We start from the raw sequence: 26,052 nt of genomic DNA, 5'->3' as shown, positions 1-26,052 counted from the left end.
TATACTGGGGGGCAGCTACCTATGTAATCTATACTGGGGGCACCTCCCTATCTAACCTACACTGGTGGCACCTACTTATCTAACCTGTATTGGGGGCACCTACCTACCTAGCTAGCCTATACTGGTAGCAACTATACTGGCTACCTATATTGGAGGCACCTACCTAACTAACCTATACTGGGGACACCTACCTATCTAACCTATGCTGGGGGCAACTATTCTGGCTACCTATAGTAGCCCACTGCCTTAATGTTACACAGTTACATTACAGTTAGCTCCGCCCATGTGATGTCGTGGCCACAACCAATTTTGACATGCCGCGTTTCGCTTTTTGGGGGGGGGGGGGGGGGATGTCAGTAAATTATCCGCACCGGGTGTCAAATACCCTAGCTACGCCAATGGCCATAGCCCATGTGGGTCAATCCTCACTGAATAGGAGCTGGCTTACTAAACAGGAAGAGCTGAGATTCAAATCCAGGTCTCCTGTGTCAGAGCAGAGCCCTTAACCAGTGCACTATCCAGCTACTGGACGGGGGTGACGGCGCTGGAAAGCAACAGGAATGCTCTATAGGACCCCAAGTCTTCCTTCTACATAGGTGAATGTCTGATTTTTTTTTTCTTCAGTATTGCTTTGACCTCCCTGGCGGTATGATTCCTTTCTGATTTTAGGGTCTAAAAGCAAGAAAGAAAACACACCACAAGAGAACCTGTAGCAGCCCCTGCACATACACACCTCCCTGGGATCGATCGCTGCAGTTCTCCCTCCATCCTCCAGGTGGCGCTGTAACCCTATAGTGAGACTGCCGGCTGTCATCGTGACAACAGTCGGCGATCTCACCAGGGGGATGTAGAGCCTCTGCAGACAGGAAGACAGTAATGGCCCGCCAGCATCTGAATCGCCCGGGAGGTAAGAATGCGCTGCGTGCAATGCTCTGCATGGACCTCCCGGCGGGTACCACGAGTGTAGCTCAGGATTACCGCTCTGAGCTGCGGCTTTCCACCTCCGAGTGTAGCTCGAGGTTACCGCTAAGAAGGTTAAAAACCAGAGCAATGTTCACATATAGCGCTCCTCCCATTTATTCGCCAATAACTTTATCACGCCTAAATTATCCATATATTATTTTTTGCAAGACAAACTAGACTTTCTTTGGGTGGTACTTTTTTCTAAGAATGATTTTATTTTATATGCATTTTAAAGGGAATAAGTAGAAAAAAATTTGAAAAATAGTCTTATTTCTCTGTTTTCAGCCACTTTGAAAATAAAAAGTGCTACTATAAATAAAACCCACACATTTTATTTGCTCATTTGTCCTGGTTATTACAACATTTAAATTGTGTCATTAGTACAATGCATGGTGACAATATTTTATTTGGAATTAAAGGCGTATTTTTTTTTCATTTTGTGGAGTTTTCTCATTACACATCAAGCCCTTATTTGCAAACAATAACCCTTACGATATACAGTATATATTAAATAAGCTGAGTCCCTACGGTATTTATGTAGTCGGTTTTTTTGGGGTTTTTTTTTTTTTTTTTACAGTGTTTTCGTTTGGTAACCATGGAAGAAGGAGATGGGGGGAAAAAGATTAATAGCTACAGAAAATCTATTTTTAATGTATGTTACTGTAATTTTACTTTTTCTCCACTAGATGTCAAGCTGTCACGTAGAGAAAGGAGGAGAAATGCTGGCACTGCAGCGATCGTCTTCTATGCAGGGAGAAGGGGGGCAGCACAGTCCCAAATAATGGTGTGTGCGCTGTGAATCCTCAGCGTGCTCAGGCCACAATAATATCTATAGCATGAAGAGAAGGAGGAGAGCACCGTAGGCAGCCTCCGTAGAAGCGCAAATGCGCGAAACGGCCGTCAGGCTCTTCATCCCTTGCACCCACCGCACCTTCCACAGTCTTTTATGGTATGTGTTTTTTATATGGATATAATGTATTGTATCTCGCAATTGGATTGAATAAAGTGTTTGAAAGCAGTGCCGGCGCTCTCCTTCTTCTCTTCATGCTCCACTAGATGTCCCCACACACATTACGCTGTGTACTCAGAACCGTGTTCTAAGTAACAGGAACACAGTAAGGGGGGGGGGGGGGGGGGGGGAGGAGCCGCCTAAAAATAATAAAACTAGGTTAAGAATCAACAAAATAGTAAGAGGGCGAGGTGGCTTACCTCAATGAAGAGAAATTCATATATGCAATGAATTTTTATTATGCACTGGCAACATGTTTCGAGGGTACGTGTCCACTTCCTCAGGCCAAATAAAGTGCCAAATGATGTTAATAGTTAATGATGTTAACTCGCATATAAAATTAATGGCATATAGGAGTTTGTCTTCAGTAAGGTAAGCCACCTCACCCTTTTTCTATTTTATTGATTTTTAAGCTAGTTTAATTACTTCTGGGTGCCTCTTCCCCCCTACCGTGTGCCTTTACCCTCCTTTGGAGGGATATTAACACTCTGTGGCCCCTGGTGGCCCTGACCACCAAGCAGGTCAATTTGGTTGTAATTTTTGCTACAAGAGTGCGACCATCTCCAGTTCCACGTGGAAACCCGAGTGGAGTTGGGGTTATACATCTCCATCTGCCTAAAATAGTCGGTTGCCCTTTTGCAACCCACCTTTGTGAGTATTATTCACCTATCCCTTCTTTTCTCCTCCATCACTGTGACATACTGCACCATTTGTGCTCCTGTTGTCTCTGTGTTTTTACCTTGTAGGGTGATAACAACCACCCCAAACAGTTGCATAAGTAACAAGAAGTGCGTTAACTTACATTACAAAGAATGATCTCTGGTACTGGTTGAAGCAGTGATCATTCATTCATCATGAGGCACTTTGATTGGCTTTGGGAACACATGTACCCACTCACCAACCATTGAGGTGACGGGGGCGTGCGATGGGGTTTGGCGCTTGTAAATACATGCCCCTGGTTAGGGGTATATATACGATGCGGTGGTTGGCTACTGGTAAATGTATCCGGAGCAAGCTAGTAGCGAATACGGGAAATGCCTATTAGCTGGAAACAATAGGCAGTGGTTAATGTGAGGTTTGAACAAGAGTACCAAGTACACCTGGGGAATGAGCATGAGAGACAGGACCTCTTACCTCCCATCCTTCCATCTCCAGCCCTTTCTTCCCGTAGATGTCATAGATGGCTCTGGATTGCGGGTCACTGAGTACTGCAAAGGAAAACAGACAGATATGGTCAGTGAAGTGCAAATGCAGTGCATTCTGGGACAATCTGACACACACACACACACACACACACACTACTGTATACACACACACCTGTATATACACACACACAAACACACACATCTAATATGAGGGATGCATGTTCTCACTACCAGTGAACAGGTGGTAAAGACTTTTAGGCAGGGCAAACACTTCCTCGGAACCCATCCGATTTGCTGCTTTGCATCGAATTCAAACAGACGCACAGCTAATGTATTACAACGCTCGCAATTCTGCAATTTTTATTTCTTAATTGTTTTTGCCTTTGTTCACGTTTCTAAATTCGTGTAGCAGGGAAAAAACTGCATGCATATAGTTTCTTCCCTGCACATGGCAAGTGTTTTAAAAATCAGTGTACAGTACACTAACACTATGGCCTTGATTCATAAAGCATTACCGCATGAGGTGATGCAGAAAACAGCTGACTTAACCGAGCACTTAGGAAAATGTCAATTCATAAAAGCTGTTACCAAATGAAAAGCTACAATTCCCGAGCAGTGAGGTAAATTACCGACTTGTGCGGTAATCACCTCAACATGTCAGTAAATGATGATTATGATGCAGATTTTTACAAATGTTTCTGAAAATCAATGCAGCTTGAAAATGGACTAACCAAAAGCCTTCAATGCAAGATTTGATAAGTTCATTTACATCTTAGGTTTTCATAATAGATGCCCACTTGGCAATTTAAAACTAAGTTTTAATTAAGTTATGTCTTAACCAGCCGGGCGGTATGGACGAGCTCAGCTCGTCCATCACCGCCGGATGCTGCCGCTCAGGCCCTGCTGGGCCGATTTGCATCAAATAAAGAGCAGCACACGCAGCCGGCACTTTGCCAGCCGCGTGTGCTGCCCGATCGCCGCCGCTCTGCGGCGATCCGCCGCGAGCAGCGGCGAAAGAGGGTCCCCCCAGCCGCCTGCGCCCAGCGTAGCCGGAACAAAAAGTTCCGGCCAGCGCTAAGGGCTGGATCGGAGGCGGCTGACGTCAGGACGTCGGCTGACGTCACTCCGCTCGTCGCTATGGCGACGATGTAAGCAAAACAAGGAAGGCCGCTCATTGCGGCCTTCCTTGTTTATTCTGGGCGCCGGAGGCGATCGGAAGAACGCCTCCGGAGCGCCCTCTAGTGGGCTTTCATGCAGCCAACTTTCAGTTGGCTGCATGAAATAGTTTTTTTTTAATTAAAAAAAAACCCTCCCGCAGCCTCCCTGGCGATCTTATCAGAACGCCAGGGTGGTTAAATATACTCAATTCAAACATACGTTTTACATTACCAAGTGGGCTTTTAGTCTTCAGATATTTTTTTTTTTTCAAGCCAATAAAGGATATCAGAGTTGAAAATAAAGAGGGGTTGTCTTGTAGGTCCCTTGCTGCCCTCCCGATTCTCTTCCAAGGTGAATAACCAACAAAAGATGGATTAGGGAACCCTTGGCGACGCAACTCAACAAACGAGCGTTCCCTGATCTTCTACCGCTGGAACATGCAAGGGCAATCGATTGTTCAAACGATCGTGGTACTTTGCACTGAGTCGTCAGGGATCTTAACCCTTTAGCAGCCAATTTATTCAGAGGCTTGCAAGTGCTCCAGGTCATATTATTTTAGCACTTTTTTTTATTTCTTCCTTGTAAGATTTCCTAGCTTCTAATTAGTACTGCTGTAATGTGTATTCATGGCCACTTGTCACTAGGAGGCAATGTGTGGCAGTAAAATAGGACTTGTGCTTTCAGGTTCTAAATTTTCTGCTTGGAGAGAGAGGTCAAAGCAAGCCAAGAATTTACAGCACAAAAAGTTCTGGTGGCTGAAGAGAGAAGCAGTGCATTATTTTAAAGTGAGATAACTTGTTTGTGGCTGTTAACAGGTTAAAGATCTGATCCGCTGAGATAGTCGTGATCGCCATGCGTCATAAGAGAATAATATAAACACATCCACGGCGCAAGATCGAGAAAATGATTGTTCGGTGAAGAAAAAAAAATTAATCACTGAATATTTGCCCGGCAGTCGTCCTGATCCTGTGTCTCCAAAACTTTTTGCCATAGACCCTGACCAAGGATTGAGTAGATTAGGTACTCTGACTCAGCTGACTCAGGCTTCACTGGATTAGCCTTATCCTTGTTCCAGGGTTTTGTCTTTTTACTCAGACACTACTTATACCAGAAGATCAACAGGAACTGGCATTGTCTACAAGGAAATAAATATAGCAGCCTCCATATCCCTCTCACCGCACGTTCCCTTAAAATGGAAATAAATATGGCAGCCTCCATATCACTCAACTCAGGTTCCCTTTAAACATACTGTCATTAAGTTACATTAGTTATGTTAATTAAAATAGATACTGTAGGTAATATAATCTCTTACCCATCCTGTTTTAAAAGAACAGGCAAATGTTTGTGATTTCATGAGGCAGCCATCTTTCTGGTTAAAAGGAGGTGACAGGGAGCATGAGACACAGTTCCCACTGTCCTGTGTCCTGATCACCCCTCCAAGCTACGCACGCTAGGCTTCAAATCTCAAATTTAAAGAAAAAAATGTTCACCAAAACAGCAGAATGAGAACAACATCAGAAATCCCATCATGCTTTGCACAGCATCAGGGGAAAAATGCCCGGGCAGTTTTCTTCTGTGCAGCTAAAAATGATGCTTTGGTAAGAAAAACAAAGTTCTGATGCTGTGAAACTGTTAAAGAAACACCAAGCCTTTTCAGTGCTGCTGAGTAGATTTTTAGTCTGAAAGTTCACTTTAAAAGGAAATACATATGGCAGCCTCCATATCACTATCACCTCAGGTTTCATTTAAAGAGAACCCGAGGTGTGTTTAAAGAATGTTATCTGCATACAGAGGCTGGATCTGCCTATACTGCCCAGCCTCTGTTGCTATCCCAAACCCCACTAAGGTCCCCCTGCACTCTGCAATCCCTCATAAATCACAGCCGTGCTGTGAGGCTGTGTTTACATCTGTAGTGTCAGTCTCAGCTGCTCCCCCGCCTCCTGCATAGCTCCGGTCCCTGACCCCGTCCCTTCCCTCCAATCAGCAGGGAGGGAAGGGATGCAGGCGGGGACCGGAGTTCTGCAGGAGGCGGGGAGAGTAGCAGACTGACACTATAGAGATAAACACAGCCAGCTCTGACAAGCTGTGTGTCAGCAGCGCGGCTGTGATTTATGAGGGATTGCAGAGTGCAGGGGGACCTTAGGGGGGTTTGGGATAGCAACAGAGGCTGGGTTGTATAGGCAGATCCAGCCTCTGTATGCAGACAATATTCTTCAAACCCACCTCGGGTTCTCTTTAATGGCTATTTTCAAATCAAGAGTGTTGTCTAATCTCATAAGGGTAGCTGATAATTTGGGTCTCTGCCGTACGTATATATGAGCCGCCTCGTTTCTCGGCGACGTCTGTCATCATCAGCACATTTTTCAAATACAGCAAAAACAAAAGAAATAAAAATAAAAAGTGAAAAACATTGGGCTGAGGTGGAAATGAAGCAGTGCAGATAGCAACGGCGTAATCAGAGGCTGTTTAGATCAAACCTCTCTGCAAATTGATTTTGGTCTATCTGCCGTGGATGGGTACATCACGCCGATAAGCGGGTATTGTCTTTACATTAATTTATCATCTGCTTCGCTCGGAGGTGCAGCGCCGCCAGTCATTAAAAACCCATTTCAAGGGGCCTCTTCATACACTCCTCAACACCCGAGAACTTCAGCCGTACCAGCCGCTCGATGCTTCCTTTCCGGCTAATTATAAGTGGATAACGAGAGCTTCTGGCAACACGTCAGCTACCGGCGGTAACTCGCGGGCCTGTCACTTCACCGAGGAGCCGACACCCTCCCAGAATTCCCCGCCACAATACGATCACAGCTGCACATCACTTTGTACCCCGCTACAGACACGCTTTCTTGTACGCATTTCATAAAACATTATTTTCGATCAATTATGCATTGTAAAGTTTTGTAAAGAAAGAAATAAAAAAAAAGAGGGGGATGAAAATAAAAATCTGAAGTTTTTGAAAAATAAAGAAAAATACCTGCTGGAGATATCTGTATTTCTTCAGTAGAGATGGTCAGTGGGATGCTATTTACCCTTTAGCAGCCAATTTATTTAGAGGCATGCAAGTGCTCTAGGGCAATTTATTTTAGCACTTTTTTTTCATTTCTTCTTTGTTAAATTTATTTGCTTCTAATTAGTACTGCTGTAATGTGTATTTATGGCCCCTTGCCACTAGGGGGCACAGTGATACAACAACAGAGGACTTCTGCTTTCGGTTTCTATGTTTCTGCTAGTAGAGAGTGATCAAAGCACTCCAAGAATTTACAGCACGACGAGTTCTGCCGACTGAGGTCAGAAGCAGTGCACTGAAGCTGCTAATGGTTTAGTTGCTGTTTGCAGGCAAATTTAATGCAGGTTATAGGCAGCATAAAAGTGGGCAAATCAAAATATAGTCAGGAAGTGCATTTTAATGGCCTGATTCCAAGCTGCCTACAATTAGCCTTAAAATCAGATACTTCTGTCCCCTTCGGCTTGCTGGATTACTGTTAATAGGTTGGCCTGACCTGTAGTGAGCGGGACACCTAGTGGTATGGTCCCTGCATTTGGTATGTGTGAGTCATCTAGCATTATTTGCAGTTATGACATTGCTAGCATACAGCGTAAGTTGTGTACCTTATTTTGCGGACCAAAAGACGCACTTTTTCTACCCCAAAAGGAAGTGTGTGCGTGTAGATAAGAGTCAGTGCGTCTTATGGTCCAGATGCTATAATAAGGTCATTACCCCCAACGCATTGCAAAAAGCGATCACCAATCGCCTCTCTCTTCCCGTATTCAGCATCAAGGAAATTTAGCCTATCCGATGCTGCACTCTGTCTGCTAAGCTGAAAAGGCAGTGTTCTCCCCAGGCATAGGAGGAGGTGAGCCGATGACAGCCGGGTGCTCATCAAAACTAGCCGAGTGGAGCACCCGGCTGTCATTGGCTCACCTCCTCCTATGCTGGAAGCAGAGTTGTGCACAGAAGCACCGGCCCTGCATTCTGTCATGATGCCCCACTCGGCTACTTTTTCATGCCACCCGGCTGGAAAAAATTTCTGGGGAGAACACTGAAAGGTAATGCTTAGCAGCATCAGTAACAACAGCCATATGAAAAGTCTCAATCCTCCGCTCTCAGTGTTTACAGATCAAAGCCTGCCAGATTTAGGAAGAGGAGACATCAGGACAAAGGTGGACACTTGGGGAGAGGACACAGGGACAGAGAAGCACACAGGAGGACTGGACAGGAAAGGGGCCAGAAGAGGGCACAGAGGAGGACCCAAGGGACCAGAGGAGAGGAAAAGGAGACAGAGGAGGACATGCAGGGAGGAGGGACAGAGGAAAACAGGAGCACAGAAGGAGGACACAGGGGTGCACTAGAGAGACCTGAGGTACAAAGGGGACATAATTAGGGGAGAAGATCCACAAGATGCCCCTGCACCATGGATGCATCAGGTTTAGTATATTTTTTTCCCCCTGGTTTTTGTCCTCTAAATCTAGGTGCACCTTATGAAGACGGAACTTCGGTTTGTTTTAAAGAGCCACGTAAGCCTGTGGCTACGTTAACGCACTGTAATGCTGCAATGTTAAACCTATGTGACATTCACAGTGCATCTGGTGCAGTGCAATCTACAGGTGGCCACTAACTATACAATATGCTGAACAAACTATCAAAAACGATCGTTTTGGACCACTAAAGGGCAAACAAATCTCCTAATTATTCCATTTAGATTGACGGTATCGATCTGAAAACTGCATCGATTTCATTAATCTGATCGGACTGATTAGGAGGATTTTTTTTCCATTAGTGGCCACAAACAATTAATTCCGATTGTTCATACGAAGAATCGTTCTGCAAATTGTATAGTTAGTGGCCACCTTAACAGAGTGCGGATATTTCGTATTGCTTAGGCCTAAGCACGTGTCTGGATAGCGGAGGGTTAACGGTACAACAATCAACCAGGAATCGTTTTCCTGCTGTCGCCCAAATCCCCAATTCCGCGACCCGAACATTAGTGCCCTGTCACCGTTAAGAAATAATTATTTCAATAATTAGTCAGATTGCTAATTTCCAGCCGCAGCAGCTATCGATCGCGGAGACCTGCTGAAGGAAAGGTGCAGGAGCAGCCGTCATGCTGAAGCGACTCCCAGGAACGTCTCCGTCTCCCCTGCCAGACACACAACTCAACGGCTGCCTCAGAATTCAATATCTGCCACCCAGCACTTTCTGCTGAGAGATCCGCTGACCTTCATAGGCCTGGTGGACAAGGTTGAAGACTTGCTCAGCTTGTTTCTTCAGCTCGGGATCCCTGTGCTTGTCGGGGTGGTACAGCATGCACAGCCTGCGATAGGAGGCCTTCAGCTCGTCCTGCGTGGCCTGACAACGAGACAAGAAGACAAGGCGATTAATGGCAAGCACCACCTTAAAGGGTAAATGTAGCTTAGACTTTACATTGTGTGATATTATTACGACCAGGTTCAGCTAAGATCAAACAAGTATTACATAGCTTGTAAAGGACCTGACAGGATAACTGTGCTGCCAAAGTAGAGTTATCCAAAATACCCCCGTCCCCATCACAGGCACTCCAAGCCAAGTGCATACTTACCTTAAAGAGGAACGCCAGTGAAAATACAATAATTATGTATAAAGGATTTAGTCAGTGTTTGCCCTTTTTAAAATCTTTCCTCTCCCCGATTTACATTCTGACATTTATCACATGGTGACATGTTTACTGCTGGCAGGTGATATCAGTGGAATGCTGTTATTTCCCACAATGCAACAAGGCTCCCACAGTGTGATGTCAGTACCATGGTTCTGACATCACACTGTGGGAGGGGTTTCACCACAATATCAGCCATACAGAGCCCCCTGATGATCAGTTTATGAAAAGGAAAATATTTCTCATAGGAAAGGGGGTATCAGCTACTGATTGGGATGGAGTTCAATTTTTGGTTACGGTTTCTCTTTAAAGGACAACTGTAACGCAAGGTGTATGGAGGCTGCCATATTTATTTCCTTTTGCCTGGCTGTCCTGCTGATCCTCTGCCTCTAATGCTTTTAGCCATAGATCCTGAACAAGCATGCCGTAGAGAAGATTAGCTGCATGCTTGTTTCTAGTGTGATTCAGAAACTATCACAGCCAAATAGACCAGCAGGGCTGCCAGGCAACTGGTATTATTTAAAATGAAATAAATATGGCAGGCTTCATATTCTTCTCACTACATTTGTCCTTTAAGACACTGTTCACTGACGTGAGGAAGCAGGTTGCTGCCCACGAAATGAGTTGTCTGGTGTGTTTTATTTTTCCCTATAAATCATCCCTTTTTACCACAATCATGTTTCATCTTGTGAAGTAAGTTCCCCTTTCCCTCCATAACTGTATCACAATCCTCTGCGGGGGCCACTAGTAAGGGCCCTTTTAAGTTGAATTACTGAAATAATTGGACTTTGCACCATATTCTAAATTTTCGAGTTTCACCTGTAAATGTTACAGTACTTGTCTTGTCTTTATACCCTGGAAATACCTCCTTGTCATGCATCCTGCATGGGATGCATGCGTATGATATATTTTCATTAATATTAGCATTAGAATGAAAGCAAGGCAACACTTAAGACACCAGATGTAAAGTTTTGCTTGTTCAGATTTTTTTTGATTTTTTTTTAGTAGACAAACTTCTATTTGGCCTCAATTCACTAAGCAGTTTAGACTAGTCTACTGATGGTTATTAGTCTACTGATGGTTATTAGTCTACTGATGGTTTAGTGTAATGTTTTAGACCTGGTCTAAAACAATTGGTAATTAGGTCGGTAAAGCAGGGGAAATTATCAAAAGATGCAATTCACAAAAGTACATACACATGTCGGATTTTTCCAAAGGATCGGTCGTTTGGATGTCAAATTGGGCATGTGTACGATCGGTCGTTCAGCTGATAAGACTGGTTTTGATGGATCCGCTTGGCGGATCGGTCAAATCCAGTCTTATCAGCTGAACGACCGATCGTACACATGCCCAATTTGACATCCAAACGACCGGACGTTCAAACGACTGGTCTTTTGGAAAAATCCGACGTGTGTACGAGCCTTTAGACAAACAAGGAGTAACCACACCCACTTTTTCTGACAGAGATTAGACCAGCTAACTTCTGTCGGTAAAGTAATTCTGTGAGGTATTTTAGATGTGAGGATGGAACCTTTTGAAGTAATTATGCAGGAGTTTAATTGTATGCAGAGGAGAGCTCATCAAAGGAGGATGTCAGTCATAGCTACTAGTTTGTGAATTGCACCTTTTGATCATTTCCCCTGCTTTACCCACCTAATTACCGAATGTTTTAGACCAGGTCTAAAAACAGGTCTAAAACATTTGGTAATTATTAGTGAATTTCCTCTTGATGAAACGGATTTACACCAAACCATCAGTAGACTGAAAACCATCAGTAGACTAGTCTAAACTGCTTATTGAATTGAGGCCATATGTATCTGAAGAGGAGTTCAGAGAGGGGGGGCAGGAAGTAGGTGGCTTATAAATGACACTTATGGTAAGTGGAGAAATGACAGAGCTGAGGCCTCACCATCACCTGTACCCATCAGCGGCAAGGTCATTGGGGCCCGATATGTCAGCGTCACAGTCCAGAGCGCTAACAAGCGGGTCACCACATCAACGCAAATACAAACAGGAGCCGGAGTAAGATGGAAGCATCCGGAAGCAAATATGATGTGCCAATCATTCCCCCCCCTGCTCTCTGGGAAACGCTACGAGGAAAGTCCCTTTCTGGGTGTTACGCTCACCTTCATCGCTGCGCTTAGGCCTCGTTCACATTTTCTGCGCTGAGAAACGTGTGAAAGCGCGTGGTGAAAAACGCATGCGCTTATGTGTGCTTTAGTGTGCATTTCTGTGCGTTGTGCTTCTGTAAAGCACGCTTTGCTTATTGTAGCAGTTGTCAAAGCTTTGTTTCTATATGTAAATGTATTTTTTTTTTTCAATTAGGGGTAAAAAAAACGCATGCGCTTCTATGTGCTGAAAAAGCACACCCATTCACTTGCGTTGATGTGCGCTTTACAGCTCAACGCACAGAAATGCATGCAACATTACGTTTTTCTAACGCTGCTCAGCGCAGCGCATAGATGTGAACCAGCTACATTTAATTACATGGGAAATTCAATACCTTGCTGAAAGCACAGGGCAATGCGCTGTGGAAAGTGCACAGAAACGTCCCTGATGTGAACGAGGCCTTACCTGGCACAAGATGTGTACCCAATGAGTGTAATAATTGTACCTGACGCAAGGCAATTTTTTCGGCATACCTACATAATCTTCAAAGGACAACTAAAGTGAGAGTTGTATGGAGGCTGCCATACTTATTTGCTTTTAAGCAGCATAAGTTTCCTGGCTGTCCTGCTGATCCTCTGCCTCTAATACCTTTAGCCACAGACCCTGAACAAGCATGCAGCAGATCAGGTGTTTCTGACATTACTGCAGATATGACAAGATTAGCTACATGCTTTGTTTCTGGTGTTTAGACTCTACTGCAGCCAAATACATCAGCAGGGCTGCCAGGCAACTGGTATTGCATTCACCCCACTGTGCCTAGAACCAGTCAGAGGTGTGAAAGGGGCTTACAGCGGCAGCAGGGGCACCAGGGTTAGGCCGAGCATAACTGGGGCTTATTCAGTTAAGACGCCAAACGCATAGAGTGCGATAAGTATTCTGACAGTCTATTAACTCACATGCTAACATTCACAGTGGAGCTGTGTGTACCCACACGCTGGGATGTAACAAAGCTGCACACATTTTATTGCACAATGCATACGGTTTCGGCGCGCTCCGTGTGATTTGGTGATGGGCAATAGCCAGCAGAATGAGCAAACTGCTTCCATGTTCAACGCAAATTAGTCAGACACATCAACCACCCCCCAAAAAAAACAACCGACAAAGGTCAAACTAAAAAGACTGAGCTTCCTTATTGATTGGTAGTGATGGTCAATGACGTGGTGTGTCAAAATCTGCATGACGTGCATTTGGTTGTCCCTGTTCAATAATGCATACCATTTGCATTAAATCTGCAAAGTGCTGCAAAACATGTCAGAGTTATATAAATACATAATAATAATAATAATAATAATATGGTAGGCTGTTAGACTATGACTATGGTAGGATTAGATTGTGAGCTCCTCTGAGTACAGTCAGTGACATGACTGTGTACTCTGTAAAGTGCTGCAGAAGGTGTCAGCACTACATATAAGTAACAATAATAATACTTTCTTTCTCCTTTATCTGTAAGGCCTCTTGCACACTGCAAGCAAATCAGATTCAGATTCAGATTTTTAATCTGTTTTTACATCCGATTCCGATTCAGATTTTTAATCTTAACTGCATGCTGCGTTTTTTGATCCGTTTTTCTGTTGAATGTATTCAAGGAAAATCGGAAACGGAATCGGAATCGGAAAACGGATTTGCAGTGTGCAGGGAGCCTAAAATTGTATAATTTGACTTCCACTAAGAGGATCTATAAGAAGAAGCAGCTAATCATGTTTGTTCTTCTAATTACAGGCTGAAGTCACTAGCATATGGCAGCTACAGGCCTTAACAGGTGTTGACTGGCACGGATTCGCTGACTGGCACTAGCTGGTGATTTCACAGAGGCTGGCAGGCATTTTCCATTGACTTCAGGGGAGGACAAGTCAGTAGCCAGCACCAGCGCAATGACTGCAGCAGGGTTTATAGAACAGCCAGTGCCAGTCTTGTGGCATGAACTGGCCTTACAGAGAACAGAACTTGCATCGTCCTGCATTTAGGTAGAGCTATAAGCATCAAAAATTACCTTCAGCGCAAACAAAACCTCAAAATGCGTCATTTCAAAAAGTAAATTTACCTCGTTACGTTTCAGAAACTGCCAGAGTCAATTTAACATTACAGAAAGAGCTTGTTCAAACCTGGGGATCCAAAAAATGCCAGTAACATGCAGATCTACAGGAGAAAGCGGGAAACATTCAGAAAAAGATTTATAATGCTTGCTGAAGCGGCGGGAGGCTTTTTGACACCTTTTGCAAGGCCGTTTTCCACTTGAAGGACATCTGAAGCGCGAGGTATAAGGAGGATCCCATATTTATTTCCTTTTAAACAATGCAGATTGCCTGGCTGACCTGCAGATCTTCTGCCTCTGATACTTTTAGCCATAGACCCTGAACAAGCAATGCAGATCAGATGTTCTGAAGTCTTACTAGAGTAGGCACATGCTTGTTTCAGGTGTGTGATTCAGACACTGTTGATGCATGAAAAATCAGTAGGATGTCAGGGAACTGGTATGTCTTAAGGCTCATACACACATCAGACCATAGTCTTGGGAAAATGAAAGATCACAGAGCAATTTTACCCCCTTCCATGTAGTATGAGAGCCATACCTACACAGTCTATTCTATGGAGCTGAACTCCCCATCAGACAGAAATCTTTTCAAGTTGCTGGACACAAAGATGCTGTAGACATTAAAAAGATCTGTTCCTGCAAAATGCATTCATAGTCTATGAGATCTGCAGATCATCATACACACCTTGTTTAACAGACATTCATCTGCAGATCAGATCCACCAGGATGGATTTTCAGATCTGCAGTTGATTGTCTGATCTGCAGATGAATGTCAGTTAAACAAGGTGTGTATGATGATCTGCAGATCTCATAGACTATGAATGCAATTTGCAGGAACGGATCTTTGGCAGGAACAGATCTTTTGCAGATACTGATCTTTTGTGTCTGTACAGCATCTGTGTGTGCAGCATCTTGCAAAGATTTTTTTCTGATGGGGAGTTCAGCTCCATAGAATAGACTGTGTAGGTATGGCTCTCATACTACATGCAGGGTGGTAAGATTGGTCTGTGATCTTTCATTTTCCAAAGACTATAGTCTGATGTGTGTATGTGGCCTTCAGGCTGGGAACACACTACTAGGCAGTGCGGTAAACTTAGCGTTTTGCTGCATATGAGTTTGTGCATTTTTAGTGCGTTTTATATATATATATATATATATATATATATATATATATATATATATATATATGTATATATATCGCATATGCTTTTTTGTATGCTTTTTGCATGCATTTTTATGCATTTTATACAAATCACTAGGAAGTCAACAAGAAGCGGAAATTCATCAAATTAGGTTTCTTTTTTTCCTTTTTAAAATCACATATGAAAAACGCATGCATAACACACACAAAACGCACTAAAACGCAATACCTCTGCATCACCGTTGACCGTGTTTTTGATGAGTTTTTGAAAAATATGCAGCAAAACCAGCATTTTTAAAAATGCACATTGCAGAATGCAAGTATATGCGTTTTTTCATGTGGCCCATTGACTTGCATAATACAGAATGTGCGTTTTCCATAACGCTAGCATTTCTGCCTAGTGTGTTCCTTGCCTTAAAATAAAAAAAAAAATATGGTAGCCTCCATCAGGGCTGTGGAGTCGGAAACTCCAGATGACTGCGGTTATTTTAGACCAATCATAAGACTCGGATACTACCGAGTTTTTTCTCGAGTCTTGCGATTAGCTAAAAATTTCCAAGCTTTTCAGATTCCTGCAGTAAATCGCCGCATTATCCGATTGGTCCAATACTACTGAGTATTCTCAAATTCCGAGTACTGTAATCGGCCTATCAAAGGACTTGGAATTCGGAAACACTAGGTAGTATTACAAGAATGCGATGATTTACCGCCGAAATCAGAAAATAACAACTCGGACATTTTAAAGAGAACCCGAGGTGGTCCTTGGGGGGCAGATGGGACTCAGAGGCATGTACTCTGCCTCATGACATGCCGCTCCCCCCACCGTGTTGCAGCCCCCAAGATTGGCAACATTATCGCCATCTCGGAAGTAAACACAGGGGAGAGGAAATCCCTGTTCAAAAATCTCTCTTCCTGGCCACGCCCCTGCCACTCCCCCGCCTCCCTGCACGCTATGAGAGACACACTGTCTCTCGTTGCAGCGTCATGACCTATAGGTCACGAAAGTTAGAGTGTGCCAGTGCGGCCCACAGGAGCGGCGGTTTTTGTGGCTACCTGATCCACTCAGCCCCCAGATCAGATAGCCTACTTTTTTTTTTTCATTTAATGAGCCCAACTTGGGCTCTCTTTAAGCGAATCACAAGACTATGAAAAAAAACAAACAAACAAAAAAACAACAACTCGGTAGTATCTGACTATTGAGATTGGTCTAAAGCTACAGCGGTAATCAGATTTCTGAGGAAATAATTCTGCATTCTCTGATTGGTCCAACTCGGAAGTATTTAGCCAATTGGAGTATTCGGAAGCAGGGCTGTGGAGTCGGAGTCGTGGAGTCGGAGCAATTTTGGGTGCCTGGAGTCGGGAAAAAATGCACCGACACCGACTCCTAATGAATTTGTAACTGTAATCAAAATAGAAAATGTTTTATTTCTCAGATAATAGTCATTAAAAATAATGTATATATACAGTATATACAGTAATAGCTGTGCTCAGTCTACAAAAATGAAATAAACCAATCAAAATTAGTTACTTGTGCTGCTTCAATAAAGCAGTCCCCGTATTTTTAAAGTCTGATACACATATCTGATTGTGACTGTATATATGATGTGTACACAGGAATCTCTTATATATACTAAATAACATCTATGCTGTAAGAATAAAGCCTGATGTGTAGCTGTGTCACTAATAGAGATGGTCAATGAGATGGAAATAATTTTGCACTGATGCTGATTTATACAAATGTATGCACTGTCTTTGCTCATGAAATCAAATAATTTGATATGTTGTTAAAATTTGGTTTGGTGACTATGAATTAAAGGGTACCTGAGGCGAATTAAAAGAAAAGCTTTATACATACCTGGGGCTTCCTCCAGCCCCCTTCAGGCCATTCGGACCCTCGCTGTCCTCCTCCGCCACCTGGAACTTTTGCTATGAGTCCAGGTAATTCAGCCAGTCAGAGCAGTTTGGCTATGTACCGCTTCCACAGCCAGGAGCGTTCTGCACCTGCACAATAGTGCTGCGCAGGTGTAGTATGCTCCTGGCGGCGGAGTGTGTGCATGCGCACTACACCAGACTGGCTCAAGTACCTGGACTCATAGCAGAAGATCCAGGTGGCGGAGGAGGACAACGAGGGACTGATTAGCCTGAAGGGGGCTGGAGGAAGCCCCAGGTATGTATAAAACTTTAATTTCATCTGTCTCAGGTTTACTTTGTTACACAGTAGTACTATACTCTACATATGCACTCCCCACAGAGCTGCAGGGAATCCACTGAGAATGTTGTGCACATTGAACACAGAGGTGTTGTCTATCACCCATAAACCTTGTTCAGATTGTGCATGAAGAATGTGTAATAGAGGAAGAATCTCCTCATTCCCCTGCAGAGTACCTGCACATCATTCTTACATGTACCCACACTTACATTGCCTAGGGCCTGATAGATGTTCTTTGTTCCGGTTTGTACCTTTTACAAGTACTCTTACCAAGGACTAGTTTTAGTCTAAAGGGAATAAATATAGTAGTCTACATATCCTTCTCACTTCAGTTGTCTTGTAAAATTCCTAAGCGTTGGCAGTTAAGAGACGAATTTCACGTTACATACTGTTAATCGACAAAATTGTAATATGCAAATTAGAGGAGTCGGAGTCGAGGAGTCTGAGTCGGTGGAATCCTAAACTGAGGAGTCGAAGTCGGTGGATTTTTGGACCAACTCCACAGCCCTGTTCGGAAGTATACTGTACTGATAAGTGTTTTTTTTTACGGAATCGATAATTTTATTCGGACACTTTTTGTGGAAAGTCGCAAATCAATATCCATTGGTATGTCACAGTATCGGACATCGGATTTTCATCAGAAATCGGCATTTCTAACCATGCTAAGTAAGTAGGTAACGTTTTGGTTAAATCGTGTGCCAGAAAAACTTTAAGTTACGTTTAAAAAGAACTTGAGGTGGCATAAATACACACACACGCGCAAACAGACTCATATATACTGAATATGAGAATATATAGGTTTTTTTTTTTTTTTTTTTTTTTTTAAACAAATAAACTCTTAGGGCTCTTTCATACTAGAGCCCTTTTCCAACGGTTCAAGTCCAAAACTTTGCATTAACCAAGGTAAAATGAAAGTCCATAGACTTTCATTTTACCTTTCACACCCGACGCTGCGTTTCGGTGCGTTGCGGGAGCGTTGATCCGCCGGGAGCTGGTGTTTTCCCGTTGGATGAATAAAAGCTACCGCCGCTCATTGCGTCGCACCGCAATATCCCGACGACACGCCGCAGGCTATGCAACGCATGCAGGAGAGCGGCTCCTGCACGTGTTGTCTAATGTGAAAGAGCCCTTATCTTATCACGTTGTTGGTGGGTGGGTGTGTGTATAGATAAGGGCAATTTGTGCTGTCTTTTTCCATGTTTGTCGGACGTAAAGATGATGACCTGCAGGCTCAGGATGGATCAAACAGTATGAACTAATTACACAGCAAGTATCAATCATTTCTTGATCTAGCTTCTATTTGTTATTGATTTTCCTCTTTAAAGGGGAACTCCAGCCTAAACAACCATATTGTCATTAAGTTACATTAGTTATGTTAATTAAAATAGATAGGTAATATAATCTCTTGCCCACCCTGTTTTAAAAGAACAGGCAAATATTTGTGATTTCATGGGGGCAGCCATCTTTTTGGTTGAAAGGAAGTGACAGAGAGCATGAGACACAGTTCTAACTATCCTGTGTCCTGATAACCCCTCCCAGCTGCATGCGCTAGGCTTCAAAATGTCAAATTCAAAATGTAAAAAAAAATTGCACTAAAACAGCAGAACGAGAACAACATCAGAAATCTCATCATGCTTTGCACAGCATCAGGGGAAAAAAGCCGGGGCAGTTTTCTTCTGTGCAGCTAAAAATGAGGGTTGTATAAGAAAAACAACGTTCTGATGCTGTGAAACTGTTAAAGAAACACCAAGCCTTTTCAGTGCTGGTGAGTAGATTTTTAGTCCGGAGGTTCACTTTAAGTAAAAGTACATGAACACTAAGCAGTGAAGGAAGGATGAGAGTGACAACTCCTAGTCTTAGCTGAAGACCGATCACACTCACAAATACAGTATATCTAAATATTAAAAGACCAGCATTCCGAACCAAGTCAATAATTGTGCAGAAACTGGACATCAGAGAAGTCCAGTGCCGTCTACGGAAAAATACATTTCATCCTCACCCCCTTAACGCACAGTAAAGTCTCCCCCGATCGCAAGTTCGAGGCTGTAAAAATTTAACTGCGATCTTTTAATCCAATCCGCGTGCCAGAATCCCGCTGTCTTATCATATGCATCAAGTCCGTGGCCAGAAAGCAGAAAAGGAGCCGTTTTAATGTACCGTCTGATTGGCTCGCCGTCCACACCCTGCAGGTGACCGGCCGTAATGGCCATGGCTACCCTTCCGCCTTCTGCCACCTCCAGGTTACAGCGTGTTGCTGCTGCCGGTTTATAGATGGTGTTCTTTATTCCCCGGCCTGGTGTCACTTCCAATTCCACGCATTACTGTCTCTAAAAAACAAAATGGATCTTATCTCTGCACAGAATCAAGTTACTCATCTTAACTCCATAACCCGCGCGACAACGCACGTTTCACTGTAGTGGGATTTATGGTGATATAAAAGCCAGCCGCTGGGAGAATGGGATGTTTGTGTTCGGAGGACAAGTCAACTTCATTTGGCCTGTTTTATTCCCAGATAGAAGTATTTACGCATCGGCTGAATTTAAAGAGGAACGACCGTCAACGCATTTTACTGCGCCTAAATGGAAGCCTTGAACTCGTCGTAGCATAAAATGCATCACGTTCCACACGTTATTTCTGTTTTGAAGTTTAAAAAGACTTAGTTCCGTATTTTTCGGGCTGCGGTCACATGATTATATGCCTAAGGGAACCTGCTGACCCAGATGCATGCTGGGAGATGATGTCAACTATCTGCTAATAATACTGGCTCTCTCTCACATTCTGTTTCGGGGCCTGCAGGGACCTGTAGGCACCATCATGTGATAAGCGCCCACAGCAAGGGAAAGTAAGCTTTAGGCATTGCATATCTGTACGTTGGGCAATAAATATTGACAAGTACCCGGCTGGCTGGCTCCTGTAACTCCCTTTCCTCTGAGATGAAATCGCATCATATTGGACAGAAAATGATCTTTAGTTACCGTCCAAACTCATCCAACTAATATCTGGTTCTTGGCCAAGCTCCTTCTCTATCCCATCATCGCTTTTGATGACCAATGTGATGCTAATTTTTTCAGACTGGATGCAAATTTAATGCATCCTGGAATTCAGCTAATCCAGGATACATTCAGTTTGCATTAAACCTACACCCAAGTAGGAAACATGAGCATCTTGTTACTAATCTGTAATCATTGCCCACTAGAGATCTTAAGGAAGGAGGCAGGATGGGGCACACAGTAATGAGGGGGAAAGTGGGAGGGGCATCCAATAGTAAAGAGAACTGTGGGCGGCAAGTCAGGGCGTAGATGGGAGGGGCACCCGATAGTCAAGGAAAAAGTGGGAGGGGAATCTGATAGTGAAGAAAAATGGGAGAGGGCACCGGTAGTCAGGGAGGAGGTGGGGGAGCACCTGTTACTAAGGGAGGGGGAATCCAGTAGTCAGGGAAGAGGTGGGAGGGTGTATAATAATAATAATACGTGGCAATTAAAACACACTGAGGAGGATAAAGGTAAAAAAAGAAGAAAAAAAAATGGGGGAAATGGCAGGAATATGAGGATTAGCACGATGCTGGCCACAAAGAGTTATTTTCTCCGCGGTTGAGGTGGTAGGTAGGTACAGCCCCATGGCGTCCCTGTGCTGTGAGTGATTGCTATTCACTTGCTGTCTGCTTTACTACGGTGTTTTCTCTTCTCTGGACTTGTTGCTTTACTTATAGAAAGGGTTTCCATATTTATAATGCAGAGATGAGGGTTCTCACTGTCAGAACTGTTCTGAATTAGTGTCCCTACCGCAGGGAAGCAATAATAATGCAAGAAATAGGAGGCCTGAGCCAACACTCGCCTCTGACCGTTCCCAGCCGACGCTCGCCTCTGACCGTTACCAGCCGACGCTCGCCTCTGACCGTTACCAGCCGACGCTCGCCTATGACCGTTACCAGCCGACGCTCGCCTATGACCGTTACCAGCCGACGCTCGCCTATGACCGTTACCAGCCGACGCTCGCCTATGACCGTTACCAGCCGACGCTCGCCTATGACCGTTACCAGCCGACGCTCGCCTATGACCGTTACCAGCCGACGCTCGCCTATGACCGTTACCAGCCGACGCTCGCCTATGACCGTTACCAGCCGACGCTCGCCTATGACCGTTACCAGCCGACGCTCGCCTATGACCGTTACCAGCCGACGCTCGCCTATGACCGTTACCAGCCGACGCTCGCCTATGACCGTTACCAGCCGACGATACCTATCTTCTGCCTCTGAAGAAGCAGGTTTATCCTGCGAAACAGCTGTAAGGCTTAGATCTGTTGCATGTATTGTTTGAAGGTGTTGGGAGTGTATTAAAGGTGACTAGCAAATCCATCTGGTGCCCGGAGAACTTTACTTGTTTTTACTCTAATACTTTTAGCCATAGGCCCCCAAGCATATGCAGATCAGGGGTTTATGACATTATTGTCAGATCTGACCTTATTACCTGCATGCTTATTTCTGATGTGATTCAGACACTACGGCAGCCAAATAGATCAGCAGGGCTGCAAGGCAACTGGTATTGTTTAAAAGGAAACAAATATGGCATATCCCTCTCACTAAAGGTTCACTTTAAAGATCACTATCCATATCTGAAGAAAAGACTGCCGGGACAATAAAAAAAAAAAAAAATAGCTGTTCATTTGTCTCAATCATTCACTGAGTTATGTGAATTTTTATTTACACGTATTATACTATCTGCCCACTGTGTGTGTGTATTTCCTCTCCGTTATCCCTGGTGGCAGTATTATGGCACGCACATTGGCGTGAATTCCTCTGTACGGCACTTACTACGGTTCGCTGTAACGCTTGGACAGCTGCGTTTTGTGAGCTCCACGCTTTGCTCAGCCTGCCCGGAGGTGACAGGCCTGGGGATTGCTGTGTTGCACACTCTTCTCATCGCTCGGGAGAGTGCTGCGAATACGATACTAAAGCTTCAGCCCTCTGTGTCTCCAGTACTTAGCAGGGCTGTGGAGTCGGTACAAAAATAATCTGACTTCAACTCCGACTCCTCAGTTTATGAAACCACCAACTCTGACGCCACAGCCCTGGTACTTAGGCAGGTTCTGTATGTTTGTATTTATTTAATTCTTCAAATCTGTAAGCCTGGCCTGAAATTAAACATATCAAATAACTGCATTAATAGAAATGGTAACAGAGAACGCAGTATTCTATTTTTAATTTTCAGCGTAAGATTTGAATTTTTAAGACTGAATATTAAACAGCAGCCATGACAGTCTGACGTAAAATCTGCTTCATTCAGCTTCAAAACCAGGGATGTGGAGTCGGAGTTAATTTTGGTACATGGAGTCGGAGGTTTCATAAACTGAAGGGTCAGAGTCGGATGATTTTTGTGCCGACTCCACAGCCCTGTGCAAAACAAGCAGAAGTAAGGACTCTGAACTTTTCAGCTCTGAAACCCTGTCATCGCTTCTTCAGCCAGATAAATGTGTATTGCCTTCTACTTACTTTTCAGGACTTTGGGCACAAGTGTAGTTTTAGGCACTGGGTTGTTCGGTTCCAGCGTATTGGCTGCAGCACTGGATGCTCAGCTGCAGTGGGGGGAATGGCTCCAGCTCTTGGCTATAGAAATAGAAAAGTTGGAGTGGTACTTTGAGCGCTTGAGGTAGGACTGTGGCTCTAGGCATTTGGCTATTGCCATGTGCCAGAGGGATGTTAATGTGGACGCCAAGAGTTTGGTTGTGGCGTATAGGTTTTGGCTCTGGGCGCTCGACCAAGCCATAGCCGAGTGTGGAGGAGGTGCTGTGTGTTTGCCTGCAGTGCTGGGTGCTCTGGGTTAGAGGTTAGCATTGGGTATTGTTCTAGAAGAGTTAGTGTTTGGATTGCATACTTGTAATATGTTATGCATCATTGCACAATTGTGTTCCTTTCATGTAGTTTATAGGGCCTTCCTCAAGCAAAATACTTTTTTTGTTTTGTTTTAATACTCTAATTCCCTATAAACTAAACAAGCCTCGCCCACAGCTCCTGCAGCGCCTAGGCACTCTGAGACCCATGTAGCAAGGGATTATGGGAGCTCAGTCTGGGCAGTAGGTGGTGTTACTAGCCAGAGATTTCAGAGGCAAAGGGGAGGAGGAGAGGGGAGTGGAGTTTTTACAGGCTGAGAGGTAGAGATACAGATCAGCTTGCGTGTGTGTAATGTGACAACCAGAAGATGGCTGCTCTCATTGTATCACAGGAAAAAATAATCATATACTGTTGAAGCTGTTTGCAGCTAGATTTGCTGTGTAAACTATCTACACTTTAGATAAGATATATAGACAAGTTACTTGTTATAAGTTTTTCATCTCGGATCCGCTTTAACATAGTAGCGGCCGCACTAGTGAAGTATCGCGGTTAGAAAGTAAGACGGCTGCCCGCATGATACAGAATTAATGCATTCTGAGTCTCTGGCCAGGCTGGCACACTGTAAGGTGTATCAGTATAACAATATTATTTTGGTATGCACAACACGGCAGAGACAAGACCAAAAGAAGGAAGGTTTAGTTTGGGTTTCCTTTAAAACGGACCTGAACTCAGAACTTCCTCTCTGCTCTTAAAGATAAGGAACAGCATAATAACCTTTAAATAAAAACAATTCTTTGTTAGAGCTGATAGAAATACTGCAATAAATCTGCAGTGCGTCTACTTCATGCTTTCATGGAAGCAGACATAGGGTTAACATCCTGTGTTTACAAATGAGCTGCTTTGCCATGGCAGAGTAAATTCCACAGCCGAGAGATTAAATTACACTTGTGATTAGTCACAATGTCTTGTCACATGTCTTGTGCATGAGTTCAGGTGAATTTTAACTCAGCAAAAGTTTCAAGACAAGAAAAGCCAAACGCTGACGTAAAACCTTCAGTAAGTTTCGGGGCATATAAAATAAGTCTTCAGAGAGACCATAAAACATAAAAATCCACCCAACGACTTTCTGACTTCCCGATTTCTCCCTGAAACACAATTTGGGTGGCCTGGTATCCGGGGTCCTCCTGGCGGCTCCACCAAACTGCCACCCCGGCGATCAATAGCGAGAACTTCTTGATCTCGGCCGGGTGCTAGGCAACGCTGCTTAGCGAGTCTTGGGCGAAGCCGGCGTCCTGAAATATGGAACACAAACCAACATCATGTCGACACTGTTTGTTCTAGCTGCCCTATCAATTATTTAATATCATGTAGAGCCTCCCGCCTCGACGCCCCCTGACTGTTCAACCTCGTAAACACGGCGAGATTGTTACCGGGCCTCTTTATTGGCTGCGCCGCCGCCTCTTCGTGGCGAACAGACGGTAAAAAATTGATCTTTGCCCATGAATAATTCGCCTTTGGCCTTTCAACATCGCTGGTGATGTACTCATCTGCACAACACAAAGGCTACTTATTACAACAAGCTCTCCTGTTCCAACTCAACTCCCCGCGAGTTTGTACTCCCCGACGCGTCTGGATGGAGATCTTCCTCTGACGTTTTTTTCTTCGTTTTCTCTTTTTTATTTCCTCCCGACTCTCCTCCTTCCCTCCCCAATCAACGCACACAAAAGATCCCTGACATAAAGACTCATCACTTATTTCTTCACGCAGACAAGTCTTTCCAGAAAGGCGAGCAGAGAGTACAGCCAAATACATAAAAATGGATTACTTTAGACTTCATGATACCTTCACGTCTGAAATTGCTTTCAACATTCATAAACTTCGCTATCATTTCCCACAAATTCTCCCTTTTTGAAGCATCATTTCCCACCAATTCTGCTTTCCCAGCAACGCGGGCCAAAAAAAGAAAAGGGAAGAGCAAAAAAATATATATATATCTACCTAGCTATGAAATCTTTATTTTAAATAGATTTGTTGCTTTCTGCTTGGTAATGAAAAGACAATGACGATCATTTGCATTTCCGCTGCGTTTGGCTCCGGGTTTATACGCCGGTAACAAATTCCGTGCGGAGGGCTGACGCAGGTTCATTGGCATTTAACCCGTTGTGGCCTGGAAGCAGGAGATAGCCCAAACAAATTTGTTCTACTTCTGCTACAAAGCAATTACCTTCTTTGCCTATGGATGTGATAGTGTGTTCCCTACAGCCACCAGGATGTATCACATCGCTGTGCGCAATCCCGTGCACCCACGCACAGCAGTAGGACCCAACAAGCATGCATGTGCGCTCCTGGCAGCCCCAAACGTAGCACTGATAGATGTAAGGGAACGTGTGTTCCCCGAGTCAATCTGTGCCTGTTCTTTGTGAATGATCACTGTTACAGTTAATAACAGTGATCATTCTTTAGTTAGGCAGGGAACATACTTGAGTGCGCACTGTACCCCGCAACTCCTGGCTTTTTTGTCTTTTTTTGCGTTCGTTCCGCATTATTTTTCACATGCGGCATAATACATTGCCATTTTGAATACCTGCGGCATACAGGTACAAGCAGAAAGCTCTCTGATTTAAAATAGCAAAAAAAACACAAATAAGAAATGTGGACTGATGCACAATGCCTTCACAGGCCACTGACTATAATGGCCTCTCCCTGACTGAGCCGATTGAGCACCTGAAGAGAGTAGTACTTGGTGTGTCTGCAGATGAGCTGTGTGCA

General features: G+C 44.1%; 1 protein-coding gene across 1 annotated transcript in view; it reads right to left on the bottom strand.

The window, feature by feature from the left end:
- DNAJC11 (DnaJ heat shock protein family (Hsp40) member C11) overlaps window positions 1-26,052 on the bottom strand; it is a 205,140-nt gene that overhangs the window by 136,064 nt on the left and 43,024 nt on the right. The window contains exons 2-3 of the mRNA XM_068238945.1: window positions 9,493-9,622; window positions 3,107-3,180 (exon numbers count right to left, since the gene is read on the bottom strand). Coding sequence (XP_068095046.1) covers window positions 3,107-3,180; window positions 9,493-9,622 — 204 coding nt within the window. The remainder of the gene's footprint in view (window positions 1-3,106; window positions 3,181-9,492; window positions 9,623-26,052) is intronic.

The sequence above is a fragment of the Hyperolius riggenbachi genome, chromosome 6, assembly GCF_040937935.1.
Source record: "Hyperolius riggenbachi isolate aHypRig1 chromosome 6, aHypRig1.pri, whole genome shotgun sequence".
NCBI lineage: Eukaryota > Metazoa > Chordata > Amphibia > Anura > Hyperoliidae > Hyperolius > Hyperolius riggenbachi.
Note: the sequence above shows the minus strand (reverse complement) of the source record. Positions and strands in the feature narration are given on the sequence as shown.